Source organism: Mustelus asterias, chromosome 6 (genome assembly GCF_964213995.1).
Source record: "Mustelus asterias chromosome 6, sMusAst1.hap1.1, whole genome shotgun sequence".
In the NCBI taxonomy this organism is placed as follows: domain Eukaryota; kingdom Metazoa; phylum Chordata; class Chondrichthyes; order Carcharhiniformes; family Triakidae; genus Mustelus; species Mustelus asterias.
The window spans coordinates 58,255,140-58,272,847 of NC_135806.1; the positions used below are offsets into that span (position 1 = coordinate 58,255,140).

At 41.2% G+C, this 17,708-nt stretch overlaps 1 protein-coding gene across 1 annotated transcript in view; it reads left to right on the forward strand.

The window, feature by feature from the left end:
- auh (AU RNA binding protein/enoyl-CoA hydratase) overlaps positions 1-17,708 on the forward strand; it is a 263,382-nt gene that overhangs the window by 131,555 nt on the left and 114,119 nt on the right. Inside the window, exon 5 of the mRNA XM_078214360.1 lies at positions 17,351-17,443. Coding sequence (XP_078070486.1) covers positions 17,351-17,443 — 93 coding nt within the window. The remainder of the gene's footprint in view (positions 1-17,350; positions 17,444-17,708) is intronic.

Here is a 17,708-nt window from a genome sequence, read left to right on the forward strand (position 1 = left end):
AGCTAATCAAGTCTTAAAGGTACACATGAGGTACACATGACACATGAGGACGGCCTCAACCGGGATCTTGGGTTCATATCACACTATCTGTAACCCCCACAACTTGCCTGGACTTGCAAAATCTCACTGGCTGTCCTGTCTGGAGCCAATACACATCTCTTTAACCTGTGCTTAATGCTCTCTCCACTCACATTGTCTGTACCTTTAAGACTTGATTAGCTGTAAAGACTCGCATTCCAATCATTATTCATTATTCTGTAAATTGAGTTTGTGTCTTTATATGCCCTGTTTGCTGCTTGTTAGCAAATCTCCCACTCACCTGACGAAGGAGCAGCGCTCGGAATGCTAGTGGTGTTTGCTACCAAATAAACCTGTTGGACTTTAACCTGGTGTTGTTAAACTCCTTACTGTGTTTACCCCAGTCCAACGCCGGCATCTCCACATCAGCATTAAAACAGGTTGACTTGACACAGGCTAACAAAGTTGTTGTTACTGATTTTTAGCTCTGTACAGTCCTTAACTAATTGCAGGTTTCTGTGTTTAGTCCACCTATCAGTTAGCAACTCTTGCCTCTGTAAAACATGCTTTTGATGATTCATTAAATGAAGATGTATATTCAGAAAACTTCAACAAATGAGTCTCAGCTTCCAATGTGGAGAACTAATTGTAATACTTTGTTTAAAGACACTTTCTAGTAAAATAAATCAATAAAAAAGTATTTTGACTAAATATTTATGACAAAATTGATTATCCAACGTGGAATTTGAACTAATGGCTCAGATTAAGGTGGGATTTTCCCGTCCCACCTGCCACGGGAATCATAGTGGGCAGGACAGGACCATGCAATGCAAAGGTCCATTGACCTCGGGTGGGATTTTCCGGTCTTGGGGTGAGCATGGCTGGAAAATCCCGCCCTAAAAGTCCCATCATGAGAGGGATCAAGTTATGATGGTCCTACCGCACTTTACAACTGACTGGGATGTTGGAGGAGCATGGTGCTTTTGATTATGTCAAAGGCTGCAGTGCAAAAACTGTGGAACAGCTCATTTGCATAATGCCAGTCGACTTTTGAACTCTATCTATTTCCAGTACTTTTAGGGTCTTTCCAGAATTTCCCTGAAATATTTTAACCTGACTTGATCTAAAATTGAGATTCTATTGAAAGTTTATATCAGGAAATCCCCAGTTTGCTAACTGATAAATAAATGCTCATGCGTATAACGGCAGGATGGTATGCTATGATTGAAATACTATGGTAGATAACCGTTTTTTAAATTACATTTATTTGTTTCATTCAGCTTGCGTAGTGTGCTAATGCTACCATTTTAGAAATTTGTTTGTAGAATCATTTTCTCTCTCACATGTTTAACCAGCAGTTACTGTAGGTAGGCATTGTCTATAACAATTGTCTGCTGCAGTGCTGAAACAGCTCTTATCAAAGTCAAAAATGACATCCTCCGTGACTGTGCTGATGGTGAACTGCTCCTCCATGTCCTCTCAACCTGTCTGCAGCCTTTTACACAACTGATCATGCCATTGTCCTCCAATACATCTCCACTGTTAAAAGCAGCAAAATTACTTCACTCACAGGTTGTGAATCTTTGGAATTCTCTAACCCAGATGGTTGTGTATCCTCCATCATTGAATATATTTACGGCTAGGATAGATAGATTTTTGGTGTCTCAGAAAATTAAGAGATATGGGGAGTGGGTGGGAAAATGTTTATAAATTAAGTCAAAAGACGTGGTTAGTGGTGGGATCAATTGTGTCAAAGGCTGCAAACAGATTGAGAGGACAAGGAGGAGCAATTTATCTTAGGCACAATCACAGAGAATGTTGTTTGTGACTTTGATAAGAGCTGTTTCAGTACTGCAATAGACAATACTGCTAGGCCAGTATTTATTGCCCATCCCTAATTTTTCTTGAGAAAGTGGTGCTGCCTTTTTGAACCGCTGCAATCCATGTGGTATAGGTACATCCACAGTACTGAGGGAGGAAGTTCCTGGATTTTGTCCCAAATGGAGTTGAATCCCAAGATCAGCCATAATTGTATTGAATGGCGAAGCAGACTTGATGAGCCATGTGATCTACTCCTGGTCCTATTTCTTATGTTCTTAACTGTATAAGAACATGCCTGGTTCCATTCTTATCTAGCTAAATGGAGCCATAGAATCACATCTTATCTTTCTGCTCCCACTCCCATATTTGTGTTCACAAAGGATGCTGCCTCACAACAACATCATCAGTTTCCACATGCATGCTAATTACACTGAGCTCTACATCATCACCACCACCTCTGCCTTGACCCCTCCATTGTCTCTAAGTTGTCAGCATACTTTTCGGACACCGAGTATTTGATGAGCAGAAACTTCCTCCAGCTAAATATTGGGAAGACCGAAGTCATTGTCTTTGGTCTCCGCCACAAACTCTGCCCCCTAGCTACCGATTTCATCCTTCTTCCTAGAAATTGTCCAAGAGTGAACCTGATCATTCACAACCTTGGAGTCATATTTGACCCCAAGATGAGTTTTCAACTACATATCCATGCGATCACTAAGACTGCCTATTTCCATCTCCATAACATCACTGGACTATTTCACTCCATCAGCTCAATTGTTGCTCAAAGCCTCATTCACTTCTTTGTTACATTGGGACCTAATTATTCCATTGCACATCTACCTGGCCTCTACTGTCCATAAACCTGAAGTCATTCAAAACTCCACATCCATCCCCCTTCATCCATCCTTTATTTTACTTAATACCAATACATCTCTACCTTTCCCAGTCCAATGGAAGGTCTTCAACCTGAAATGTCGGCTCCTTTTCTTACTCTATAGCTGCTGCCTTCTTTGAGTATTTCCAACATTTTCTATTTTGTCATCCAAAACTCTGTTGCCCTTATCCTAAGCTGCGCCAAATTCCCTTCACCCATCATCCCTGTGCTTTTTGCCCTTTACCAGCTCCTGGTAAAGAAGTACCTCGATTTTAAAATTCTCATTCATGTTTCCAAATCCCTCCATGTCCCTGCCCCTCCCTTATCTGTAATCTCCTCCAGCCCGAGAACCTTCTGAATTATCTGCGCTCTTCTAATTCAGCCTTTGTAAGCACCCCAAATTTTAATTGATTCAGCATTGGTGATCATACCTTCAGGTGGTTGGGCCCTAATGTCCAGAATTCCCTCCTTAAACCTCTGCAGCTCTTACTTTACTTTGCCCTTTTCAGACCATCCTTAAAACCATTAGACAAAACTTTTGGTCATCTGCTCTAATTTCGCCTTATGTGGTTTGATGTCATATTTTGTTATATAATGGTTCCGTGAAGCCCATTGGGGCCTTTTGTTATGTTTAAGGTACTATATGAATGTAAATTACTATGGTAATGCAATTCAGGAGCTGTATCTATTTGATAAATTGATTAGAAAATGCCGGAAATACAATTGGTCAATCATAACATGTTCGGTTGAAGGAAAAATGTATTTTTATTCTTTCAAAATTTTTTGTATTTTGTGCTGCTAGAGACAGGTTTATGTTTTGAAGAAATAATTTGTAATTCCCACCATCTTTTATAATTGACAAAGGTGGACCATGTTGCTCTGCAGATTTGGCATGTAAAATATGTTGTGTGGCTAGTCCTTTCTGTCCACCCACAAGCTGATCCCATAATACATTAGGTGAGCGGGCTCTGAAATTGGCAGCCTATCTGCCACATGTAAAATAAATAATTAAAGGTCAATTGGGCTTGTTTTAGCAAGCCTATTGACCAGAATAATTTGCCCATGCCTGTGGTGCAGTTGATTTGGGCAGGTGGGCAGGAACTGGCAGACCATCTTTTGTGGCCTAGATGAAAAAAGACAGGAAGGAATCGGGGCATCTCGATCAGGGGATAGATACCCTGTGTGCATCAGGGGCTCACCACCCCTTCTAAGCTGTCACATCCTTGCCGCCTTCCCTTCAAAGTCTGGTTCCCCCACCCATTCATTGCTCCGGGATCTTGGAACTTACCTGGTTGTGACAGTCGCCTATCAAGTGTGTGCTTCTTCTTGTAGCTCCGGCAGCGCCTGCTACAGCACTCTGGCACTGCTGGGACTGCGAAGTCCCACTCTTGTTTAACGCACCCGAGTGTGTTATGGCTGTGCTGCAGAACAGACTTCTTTCTGTCTTGTCGGCTACTAACTGACTTTCTTTCCTGTCTGCCCCATAAAATCCAGCCAAAGTCAGTCGTCATCTCATTGAATGGCAGAGCAGACTCGCTGGGCTGAATGTGCTACTTCTACTCCTATGTCTTATCTTATGTTCTTGATTCTTTGCCCAATAACTTAACCATTACACAATTCCTATCTTACAGATTTTATATATTGAGGATGTGTGTTAAACTGTGTTTTAGTAAGTATTTCATATGTGAATTAAACACTTATTGGTTCATCAGTATCTTTATGTTGGTGAGAGTGTTTGTCCAGTCCATTGTTTGAAAGGAGAGGGGGGAGTTGTTCTCTTGGAGCAGAGAAGGTGGGGAGGCGATCTGATAAAGGTGTTCAAAATCATGAATGGTTTAGAGTAAATTAAAATGTTGTTTAACAGTGACTGGGGGTCAGTAAGGTGAAGGCATAGAATCCCTACAATGCAGAAGGAGGCTACTCAGCCCATCAAGTCTGCACTGACTCTCTGAAAGAGCATCTTACCTGATTGTCAAAAGGATCAGAGGCAACATGAAAAAAATCTTAACATGAGCCATTAGAATTTGGAATATTTGAACTATCCTGATATGATGGTGGATGCAGATGCCGCTGTATTCTTCAAAAGGAAACTTGGCAAATAATTGAAAAAGAAAATACTTAAGGATATGAAAAAAGCAGCAGAGTGGGGCTAACCAGATTGCTCTAAGAAAGAATCAACGCAGACTTGATGGGCGAAAAATAGAATCAGTATCAGTAAGAAAATGGTGCTGGGGAAATTAATGGAGTTAAAGGCTGACAAATCACCATAGTTTGATATTTTATATCCCAGGGTATTAAAGGAAGTGACCCAGGAAATATTGGGTTCTGTTCTGGTTTGCATCTGTACTATGATCCCCTGATCCTATGACAGCAAATGTGGAATGTTATACAGTCCAGTAGTCAATGTACAGAGTAAGGATTCTGTGATATGATACCTGAATCAGTTACCTACATGTTGGGTAGAACAGATGCACTTCAAATTGTCTGCTGAAAAGGGTGATCAGTGATGTTGAACCAAACAGAATATGTAATAACTGGAAAATGTGAGTTTCGTAAGTTCATCAGAGGTTTTTACTCTTTAGATGCTGACTTGCTATGTATTTTGCTCTTTTTTTTCAAATTTTCAAGTTTAAAAACTTGGATAATCTGCTCTTAGCAGCACATCCTGAGGCTTAATAAATCTTCTGATGATACATCTGCTCACTTCATTAAATGTGTTGTGCTTCACTACAATCATGCTCAGACTTGATGGATATTAAGTACATTTTGTCATGAAATGGTAGGTTGCTAATAAAATGAATACTTTCTTTGCACAAGTAAATTTATGCTGCCATGTATTTTGTGAACCAGGGCAGCACCGAAGAAAGAACAGGGTGTACTTTGCAATTGATACAATTAGTAGTCAGAGTGCTGTGAGCCAGGAAGCAGTTTAGATACTGATGAGGTGTTGAAGAAGCATAGCAAGAAAGAGAGAGAGGCAGCTATCTACAGGAAATATCTCCGCTAGAGATGAAGTGCTAAAGACAAGCCAGTTTGTGCAATAGATTGTTTTCTTCGCTGAACGAAGAGGTTTCATAACAGTTTCACAGAGCATGTTACAACTGTTGTATTACATGTAATTGTCTTGAGAAACAAACATCTTTAGGTTTTTCAAAGAAGCAAGGGCCTGCTTGATGATATGGTATGGAGTATCTTGAGTTCAAGGAAATTCAATCTTGTTGATTCTTAGAAAAATGGCAATGGATTCCTCAGGTTTCTTCTAACACCTTAACTTGGTGCCAAATATCCCTGCTTTTTAGTTTGAAGTGTGCATTAAGCAATTTATTTTTGACAGTGACTATTTGGCTGCAAATACAAATGTAAACTACCCAATTAATAGACTCGGTTTTCAAACAGCTAATACTGAATCACAGATGTTAATGAACTATCATGTTGAATTTGTCTCAACTGGGCTCTGAACTTTATGCTACCTGTTATTTCTAGTTTAGACAGTCAGTGAAAAATAAGGACATAACTTATCAAAATGGATCAAGGGCAGCCAGTTCAATAAGCTATTCCCTTTTTCTAAATTTCAGTTTCCTCTACCCGTTCTTTTATCTGTATCTCAATCATAATCTTGCAGAAACTCGTTTAATTGCCTCTTGAATTAATTTATATTGTCTACTTCCCCTTCTCGAGCAATTTATTTCAAATATTCATCTTTATTGTAAAAACATTTCACCTGAATTTTTTTAAAACTTGTTTTTCTCGTCATTTGAATCCTTCACCATGAGTAATTTTCCTAGATCACAATCTTGAAATATTATTTTAAAAAACTTTCACTTTCCTCATTATTTAATTCCTGAAATCAGATAAGACAATATTAATGCTTTATGCAGTAACTATTTAATCTCTGGTTTTGTCTTTATGTTAATGTAACCAGGTACCTTTTTAGTCCTTTTCAATTCAGCCAGGAGCTCTATTTATGTTGCATATATTTATACAGAATAAATTGGATCTCTTCCTTGATGAATAGACTATATGAATATTCCATTTAATTTAACCTCATTTTATTTTGTTTGCATATTGAGCATCTTTCCATTTATCTACATTGAAATGCATCTGCCACCTGTTAATCCAGTTACAGAAAAAATTCAATTTCTTACAAATCTGGTTGCATTGTTCTTCATTACATGCTGTGTCTGAAAACATTGTTGGGGTTGTCTGTAGGCCCCTAAACAGTGGTGGAGATGTAAGGGAAAGTAAGAGAAATCAGAAATGCATGCGGAAAGGGCACAATTGCAGTCATGGGTGACCTTAATTTACATATAGATTGGACAAACCAAACTGGCAATGGTAAAGTGGAAGAGGAGTTTCCAGAGTGTGTGTGCAATGTTTTTTTAGACATGTATGTTGAGCAGCCAACCAAAGGACAGTTTATTCTTGTCTGGGTACTATGCAATGAGGAAGGATTAATTAACAATCTTGTCTTCTCTGGGGGAAGAGCAACCATAATATGATAGAATTCTTCATTAAGATGGAGAGTGAAGTCGTCGAATCTGAAACTAGGGTCCTGAATCTAAATAAAGGGAACTATGAGGGTATGTTGACGAGAATTGGCAAGGATAGATTGGGGAACCATACTAAAGAAGTTAACAATGGATAGGCAACGATTGACATTTAGATAATGTGTGTATGAATTACAACAATTATTCAACCCTGTCTAGCACAAAAATAAAAGAGGAAAGGTGGTTCAACCATGCCTTATGAAATAAATTGGGGATAATATTAAATCCGAAGAGAAGAAGTATAAAATTGCCAGAAAAAACAGCAAGCCTGAGGATTGGGAGCATTTTAGAATTCAGGAAAAGAGGACAAAAAATTTAATCAAGGTGGGGAAAATAGAGTACGAGAGTAATACTATTGGGAGCTTAGAGTGGCACGGTGGCCACACAGCGCCAGGGACCTGGGTTCAATTCCGGCAGAGTGTGCAAGTTCTCATGTCTGCCCGGGTTTCCTCCAGGTACTCTGATTTACTCCCACACTCCATAGATGTGCAGGTTAGGTGGATTGGCCATGTTAAATTGCCCCTTGTGTCCCAAGATGTGTAGGTTAGCGGGGTAAATATGTGGGATTACAGGGATAGGGCAGTGGGTGGGCGTGGGAAACATGTTAAAGCCTCAGTGCAGACTCAATGAGCGGAATGCCCTCCTGCACTGTGGGATTTTATGAATATTCTATCTATGAATAGAGGCTGACTGTAAAAGCTTGTATAAATATGTGAAGACAAAAAGATTAGTAAAGAGAAATATAGGTTCCTTACAGTCAGAAGCTGATGAAATTATAATGGGGAACAAAGAAATGGCAATGGAATTGAATGCATACTTTAGTTCTGCTTTCACAAAAGAGGGCACAAATAATCTCTCAGAAAAGGGAATCAAGAATCAAGTGAGAGGGTGGGATTAAGCAAATTTGTATTAGTAAGAAAATGGCGCTGGGGAAATTAATGGGGATAAAGGCTGACAAATCACCATGGCTTGATAATCTATATCCTGGAGTATTAAAGGAAGTGGCCAGGAAATATTGGGTGCATTGGTGGTTATCTTCCAAAATTCTATCGACTCTGGAGCAGTTCCTACAGATTGGAGGGTGGCAAATGTAACCCCACTATTTAAAAAGGGAGAGAGAGAAAAAAGGGAGAATTACGGACCAGTTAGCCTGACATCAGTAATGGGGAAAATGCTAGAGTCTATTAGAAGAGATATGATAACAGAACATTTGGAAAGCATGAATGGGATTGGACAAAGCCAGCATGGGTTTATGAAAGGCAAATTATGCTTAAATCCAGTGGAGTTTTTTGGAGGATGTAATTAGTAGAATAGATAAGGGAGAACCAGTGGATATGGTGAATTTGGACTTTCAGAAGGCTTTTGATAAGGTCCCTTCTAAGAGATTAATGGCACAATTAAAGCACATGGAATGGGGGGTAATGTATTGGCATGGATTGAGAATTGGTTGACAGACAGGAAACGGAGAGTGGGAATAAATGGCTATTTTTCCAAGTGGTAGGCAGTAACTAGTGGGGTACAGAAGGGATCAGCGCCTGGTCCCAGCTGTTCACGATGGCCAAACTCTTCCATCCTCATTCACGGCTGGGATTTTCCGGTCCTTCTGAAAGTGAATGGAGTTTTGGCTGGAACACCGAATTATCCATTCTTGCTCACAACAGGTCCTGCCACGGACAAGAGTGGAGAATCCTGCCTGATATGTATAAATGACCTGGATGAGGAAACCAAATGTAACGTTTCCAAATTTGCTGACGATACAAAACTGGGTGAAATTGTGAGTTGTGAGTAGGATGCAAGGAGACTTCAAGGTGATTTAGACATGTTGAGTGGGCAAACACATTGTAGATGCAGTGCAATGTGGCTAAATGTGAAGTTATACATGGGAAGTGAAAAACTGAAAGGACTAGTATTATGTAAACGGTGATATATTGGGAAGTGTGGATGTACAAAGCGATCTGGGTATTTTTGTGCACCAGTCACTGAAAGTGAAGAGGCAGGTGCAGCAAGCAATTGAGAAGGCAAATGGTATGTTGGCCTTCATTGCAAGAAAATTTGAATTCAGAAGTAGACATGTCTTACTGCAGTTATACAGGGCCTTGATGCGACCACACCTGCAGTTTTGCTTTCCCTGCCGAAGAAAGAATATGTTTGCCAGAGACATAGAGGGAGTAACAGTTCAGGGGGCTGATATCGGAGTCGGCGGGACTGTCCTATGAGAGATTGGTTCGACTGGGCCTGTATTCGCGAGAGTTTAGAAGGATGAGAGGAGATCTGATTGAAGTGTATAAAATTCTAAAACGGCTGGACAGACTAGGTGCAGGGAGAATGTTTTGCCTGGTTGGGGAATCTAGAGCCAGAGGGGACAGTCTCAAGATACGGAGTAGACCATTTAGGACAGGGATGAGGAAAAATGTTTTCATTCAGAGGGTAGTGAACCTGTTGAATTCTCCACCTCAGAAGGTTGTGGAGGCCAAGTCACTGAATATATTCAGGCAAGAGATAGATAATGTTTTAGATTTTAATGGCATCAAGGGATATGGGGAGAATGTGTGAATATGGAATTGAGACACAGGATTAGCCATGATCATATTGAATGGCAGAGCAGGACCGAAGGGCCGAATAGACTAGTCTTGCTCCTTGTTTCGATGTTTAAAGCCTTAATTCACATATGACATCAGAGGCCACATGATTATAGGAAGCCGCACTGCAAAAGGGTATTTATCCAAATATTCCCTCTTCCATAAAATTTCACTTTAGGAAAAAAGGTTATATGCACAATCATGTGCAAGTTACTCCTCATACATTTTCCGTAAACAAAATTATCATTCGTGAACAAAAAACAAGTTTGTTCTTTCCCATCTGTTTCTTTATAGTCTGTCCCTACATGTGCATTGCACACACAGAACGGAATTTAATCCCCTCCCCCAAAGTGAGTTCAGAGAGATGGGAGGATGCTGAATGGGGACCCCACAGCCTTCCTACCCCTGTCCTGATTAAGTCTGGTAGGCTTATAGACAGCTTGTTGCCCCACTATTAATTGTCACAGTTGCTTGTGGTCTCCCGGGGAGGACATCCTTCAAAAGCACCTCAATGCCTGGATGAGGGACTCGACAGTGGGAAAGGGATGCTCACAGCGAGCTACCCCATGCCCCTTGCTGTCAACCCTCCTGTCCCTCTCTTTTCCCTTCCCTCCCACCCTCTGATCTCCATCCTGCCCTCACACAGCTGTAACCTGGGTGCCTCCTTGATCTTGAGCCTCGGGTGGGAGTGGAGCTGGTAGCTATCTCTGCTTCTCCAGTGGCAGTACCTGCAATGTACCTTCAATTCTTGAGGGCTGAATTTCCACCCTGGGGTTCTTGATCTTGAGGAAGACCCACTGTTGGACACTTAAGTGCCTGGTTTATACCCCCATTGTCTGCATTAAATGCCATCCATGTTAAAGTATACAGGTTTTTTTATGCTACGTGTGAGTTGTTGGTTTTTCATCTGGTGTCTGCTGGTTTCTGGGGTGACTTGGCTTCCCTGGCAAATATTGTTGCAATGGTGAATGTTGCTGCTATGGTAATTGTTGCTGTCGATCCATTGCTTTGGTTGGGGAACAGCTGACCTCTGGCAGTGATGTTATCTATTTCCTTGGCGAAATAAGATCCACCTCATCAGCTGCCTCCTGTGAAGGAGCAGCTTCTCCAGTTTGCATATAGAAGTTTGTGGTTGCAACGGTAGGTTCACCTACACCATATTCAGTACTTTTCACTGTATACTAATATATGTGACAATAATAATTCAAATCAATATTCACCCTCTCTTTCAGAGTTCTGGTGTTAAGTACATTGTGTGCATAAATGATTCTAGTAGAGGATTCAAAGTGGATCTTCAAGGCCTCAAATTTCATGTTTCCTCTTTCTGTTCCAGGCTTGAGGTCAGGGGTGCAATACAGTTTGTAGTACTCCTTGCCCACTACTGATAACAGAGTTGTCCTTTTAGTTCAGATTTTTTTTGCTCAATTCTCTGCCGATTTCATAATTCTGGAAGTGTTGCGAATTGCCTCAAGTAGGAGCAGGTACTGGAATATTCAAATCCATAATGATTCACCCAACTGTGAATTGTTGATGATAAGTTAATTATATTGTTAGGATATGTAAGTGAAAGGCATTGTTTAATGAAGTACTTAGAGCACTTATGAAGAGAGAATGCTGCCCCTGTAACTATGATATCTGAGGAGGAAGATAATGTTGAAAGCAGGAAGGAGGAGGCCCCTATCCAGGATAATGGAGCTGACATTAAAGGGAAGAGGGTGGCACTTCTCCAAGGGAAATTAGGGATGGACAATAAATGCTGGCCTAGCCAGTGACACCCACACATGCTGTGAATGAATTTTTTAAAAAGTTACAAAATCATTGATGGACAAGAAATGATGCCAAGTGCATTTTCTTTCGTAACCCCTGGTGCATTATTGCCTTATCTAAAGGTCTGGAAAATGAAACAGACTTCTGCTGTTGGACATGCATGGGCCCTTGCCCATGTCAGTGAGACATGAACTTCAGTATGCAGTCTTCAGTGCCAATAGCAAGAACCTCCTTCATTCTGTGAACATTCACATTGAGGGTATTAGTGTACAAAAGCAGACCGCAGCATTATTTTGCAATAATGATTTGTATTTACAATGTGCTCAATTGTGAAATAAATAAAGTGATATAAAATGAAACCATGGTGAATCCATCAATGATTGGCAACACAGTGCCCCTGTGCTCGCGAATGCTCGTATGTTGTGTCCACCGCCTTGTTGCAGCCTGCGGAAAGTGGAAGCAGGCTGCTCAATCAACTCTTGTGCCATATGGCATTGAGTGGTGTGGTGGTTGACCTCATCATGCAGGAACCAATTAAGCCCCAACTCAGACTGTGTCCTCTACATTTCTGCAAGGGCAGCCATTGTCAATGGGATAAGTAGAGCAGATTCTGGTGAAGGGGCTGGAAAGTTAGAAGAAGGTGAAGATGCTGCAATTCTCGCAGAACTTTCACCCTCTCATTAACCTCCAAAGCCTTCAGCTGGCCGTCATATGGGTTGGATGGGACTGTCAGCTGATGCACAGCAGTCATCCAGTCTAGCAACTGCCGTGTCACCAGGATAATCATCCTTGTTAAGGGAACGCAGCTCCTCGTGTTCCATGGATGTCAATGCTGGTGGGGGAGAAATGGAGCTGGGAGAATGCAGAGTGGCTTGGCATTTGTTTATGTTGCTACAAGATGGCATATTGTGTTCCTGAGCACAAACTACTCTGCTGGCCTGTTTGCTCTGAGTCACACTATTTTGATCTGACAATATGCAGCTGAGGGTCTTGGGCAAGCCTCAACTGCGTGGCCCCACCCTAAGAGATGGGTGCAAGGAGGCTCTGTGTACGATGTTTATCAATCATCTCCTGAGACATTATGATAGTCTGAGTCAATGCACAATATCATGAGCAGCTGTTGGTCCCAAGGTGCTGCTATCTCCAGGGCTGTGTCTTATGAAGCTTTTCCAGCATTAATTTTGCAGAGTGTGCTCCTTCATTACAAGCGAAATCCACAACAATATTGTCTACATTTTCCTGACAAATATTACAGTTAGTGCTCATCTGACTCTTGATTCCTCCTGGCAACAGCTGCACCTACATCCACTTCTTGCCTCACAGTAGAAGTTCCTCATAGGCCCATCTTTTAAACAGTTACCAAGCCATGATATCCACACAGGATCCGCTCCACATCCGTACTGCTTCAGGTGTTGGTGGACCCGACTCCATCCCACACCCACCCCTCTCAGAGTAAAAATCCAGCTGTCCCAAGACAGGTTTGTGAAGTTCGAAAATTTCCTGACTCTGCATACCCATCTTGGGAGTGAAAATCCAGGCCCATGTTCCATGTAGTGGGTAAAATCACTTAATTTGCATATCAAGACATCAGAGATCACATGAGTATGGCAATTCCCAGTGTGCAATGGTATATTCATCCAAACACCATCCCTATGATGAGATGTAAAACATAGATCTTCTCTGCCTATTATGGTAAACAGACTTTCAAGATCCCTATTTGAAAAGCAGGGAATTCTCTCTGTAACAAAACAAAAGAATCACGATCACCAAATGACTACACTGAAAAATCAATAAACACAATTTCACCTTGTTTTTGTATTTTAATGTAATATTCAAATCAATTTCAGTATGAATCATATGTTATGTTGTGGATGCAACAATGTTAATTCTTGTTTTATTCTAAGCCACGTTGATTTCTGCTGCAATTATGACAAATGTGAGCTCATGTAGGTCTAGTCCAGTATGTCCAGGGAACAGATGAGGAGATGTAATTCCAACTGTCCCACCCTCCAAGGCACAAAATGTTGAATGCCCATACAACAGACAGGTATCCCAAACAAACTAACAGTTTCATTAACTGATAAGCATTCTGAATATGATGGCTTTCCTTCAAATATAACTGATGAAGAGAAACATCATCGTCTTTGAGTACTATCCAGGATAGCAATTCAGTTCAGGCACACAGTCTCTTTCTTTATTTTGTTTTTAAACATAGTAACATGTATTACAACACTAAAGTACCAAATATAACTATTTTTCACCACACTTTGTCCTGATCAACAAATGAGGAAAAACATGGTGTCAAGGGTGAATCCTTGAATTCTCAAAGTGACGGTGTGGGGATGGAGAGTAACAATAACTAGAGCTAATCTTCCTACAATCAGCTCAGTAAGAATGAAACCATCACACAAGAGAGTTTCACCACCCTGGATGGAGGAGAGCATAGAGGGACAATAGTATGGTCAATCAGGTTAGAAGCTGCAAAGAAATTAAGGCCCAAAAATGCAGTCACAATCATAGAGAATGCCATTTACTATTTTGTTTAGGGCACTTACCTGATGTGGAACGGCTGGGAATTTGATTGAAACAAGAAGATGGGGAAGAGCATAGATTTAGGAGGCAAAAATACACTGAAGGACATGAGAGGTGGAGGTAGTGGTGCTGATGAAGTTTTGAAAGGGATGGAGATTGTATTCATCAATAGCATTGGCGAACATAAGGATCAGGAAATTAAATTGGATGGTCAGAGGTTTAAGGAGATGGTTGAGAGTGAAAAAGAAATGAATGAGTTATTGCAGAATCAAAGAATTATTACGGTACAGAAGGAGTCCATTTAGCCTCATGTCTGCACCGACTCTCTGAATGAGCATTTCGCTTAGTGCCATTTTTCTGCCTTTTCCCTGAAATCCTGCACATTGTTCTTTTTCATATAACAGTCTAATTCCCTTTTGAATGCCTCACCTTTCCTGCATAAATAAAAACAACATGAATATTGGATGATTTTGGCAGAGATGAGTTATGCATGTCTCTTGAAGTTTGATCTAGTCTCGAGAGATCTGATGATGATGGCTCGGATGCATGACCCCTGTATTATCAAATCTGTGCCTTTGGACTTGAGAGAGTTAAGATGAATGGTGTGAACATTCTGCTTGGGGCAAAGACATTACAACATGAGGTGAGAGAGTGCTTGGTCTCATCAATAGCTTTATCATGGCAAGTGGAATGCCAAAGGCTAGACAGTTGAGATTTTGAAAGACAGGTGCATGTGATATGGGGAGAGTTTTTTCTAGTGTTGGGTATCGAAGGAATTTGGGTATTAAGCCTTTATAGTACCAATTGACCAGTATTTTCCTAGAGCAGTGGAAGTTTGGCGGAGGTGCACAGAACTGTGGCTGTTTCTGCAGATTTTCTCCTCAGAGGCCAGAGTACATTGGGGAGTTGGAGTATCACTGAACGAATATACAGTTATTTTTAAATAAGTCTATAGGTTTCATTCAGCAAATTTGCAGTCAAATGCTTTCAAGTGGAAGTGTTCCCCTGATATTCTGGGTATTAAGATTTGCCTGCTGATTCCAACATTAATGGTGCACCTCCACCTTATGATGCCCCTACCTCTCTCTCCACCCGAGCAATGCACACCATTTTTAGTGGTGCTGCTGGCCGCTCTTCTCGTCAACAGCCCCAGCCTGCCTAGCATCACTAATCGAACGGCATTTCTGGAGGCAGCTTCTTAATTGGCCACCTTTAGGAAGATAATACTTGATGTCCTGTCTAGATTCCTCACTCAGAATTCATCCTGCTGGCGGTATTGGCATGCTAGAACTAAAATTCAACTATTAAAGTTAAGAATGCTAAATGCTTTCTAAAAGTGAAGGGCTCTCATTTGAGTAATGATACAATTGCCATTTTCCAGTAATAAGGATCTATTTATTGAAAATTGTCAATTGAAGTTAATTAATTAAGCATTTTTTCCTTATTACATTATTTATAGGATACTTTGATGCTAGCCACAGCATGCATGGGCTGGAGATCATCAGCCATTTTCTTCAGACTATAAGGAAGTTACATAGACTATTCAGTGTTTGCCATGCGTTATGAGACATGCCTAGCTCTGGAAGATTGAATGTTCAAAGTATTTGGTCCAAATGGTGAATCAAATCTTCCAACTCAATTTCTATCATAAACAACCATGTGTCGTGGTTATAATTGGGATGGAAATGGACCAATAATTCTTTGCCGTCTATGTGCTGACCAGTTCTAAATGCAGGAGTCTTCAAATGTGAAGTTCTGCTTGGTCACATGGGTATTTGATGCCATGGACTTAGCGTCATAATGTGGAGATGCCGGCGTTGGACTGGGGTAAACACAGTAAGAAGTTTAACAACACCAGGTTAAAGTCCAACAGGTTTATTTGGTAGCAAAAGCCACACAAGCTTTCGAGGCTCTGAGCCCCTTCTTCAGGTGAGTCCCTTCTTCAGGTGAGTCACCTGAAGAAGGGGCTCAGAGCCTCGAAAGCTTGTGTGGCTTTTGCTACCAAATAAACCTGTTGGACTTTAACCTGGTGTTGTTAAACTTCTTACTTAGCGTCATAGTCAGAAGGAAAGAGAAAGAAAAATATTGCATTTCTGTACTTCTTTTCATTACCTCATGATGTATGAAAGTGCTTCACAGCCAACAAAGTACTTTCAAATTGTAGTGATTTTGTATCTAGCAGAGAGGCTGAGTTATATCTGGCTCTGTGGCAACAATTTGGCCCATGAGAAATGGATAGAAAAGATCAGAGTTATGCTGAGAGGCCACTTGATCGCTCATACAGCAACACCCAGGCCAAATTCGGGATTGGTCTGTTAATCCTGAAACATCACAAAACCTTTGAGAAAATTGTGGGCAAAATTCTAAGGTCCCTAGCCCACGGGTTTGAAGGCAGGAACTCGTAAAATACAGCACATGGCCTGCCATTGCCTGTCTGCTCATCCCTGACCTGTCTTCCATTTTATGGACAATGGTGGAGGTAGTGGGTGACCATCTGCCCATGAGCCTATTGTTGCCATGAAGTGACCCATTAATGGTTAACTAGTGCCTCAACTCAACTCGGCCTTACTTGCCACATCAAGAGGCCCATGCCATGTGGGAAGCTAGGCAGCTTTAACTGTGTGTGGAGGTGGTGTGGAGGGGGGATCTCCTTTGGGGGATATACCCTTTGGAGGTGCCACCCTTCCCTGAAAGTCATGGACCCCTTTAGCCCTCTCCCCACCAGTCTGTAAACCTGGCTCCCAACTCGCTCACGGGCCTGTTAGAGAGGCTTGCAGATACCCCAAACTTACCTTCATTCTGGTCTCCATTAGCTATTCGTTTTTGGGCCTGACTGTAGTCCCAGCAGTGGCCATCGCTTGAACTTGATGCTACTGGGAATGTAGAGCTGCTAGCCAATCCAATTCGCCGGCCGGTCTCTAAGGCGACATTTGCTCTCCAGATGTGGCCAAAAGTCTCTCCCTCAGCCAATTAATGTTAAATGTCTTTGGGACAACTGCATTGGTGAGAATGTGTTCCATGCCATCTCTTCAGATGGCTTGCTAACTCTGGCTGGCTGCCCTATATGCGAGTCAATAAAGTGTTACTTCCCTACTGCACCGTTAGTGGTTTCCATGTTCGCAACAATGTAAAAAGCTGATATGTTCTGAAAATATTATTATTTTTGCCTTGACAATTTTTATGTTACAGAATTATTTTTGTATATACGACAGGTAACCTGCCAATGCCCACAATTGCTGTACTTGATGGAGCTGCCTTAGGAGGGGGCCTGGAAATGGCTTTAGCCTGTGACATTCGTGTAGCTGGTAAGAGACAATTCCATTAAATACTTGGTTTAATAAAGAGTTAACATTTGAGGCACCCGATGCTGATGTAGCTATTATGCAATGTCACATGATTAAGTAACATGATCTGGAGGGAAGAAGCATAACCTCGTGTAGAACTACTGAGATGGACATAGAGCTATGAGTAATTTTTCAATGTATAAGTAGCTTTCTTAGGGAAAAAGTAAAACCCTAAAGAGCCCCAACTAGACGCCAAGCACAAGACAAAACAGAAAATAGTCTGAAC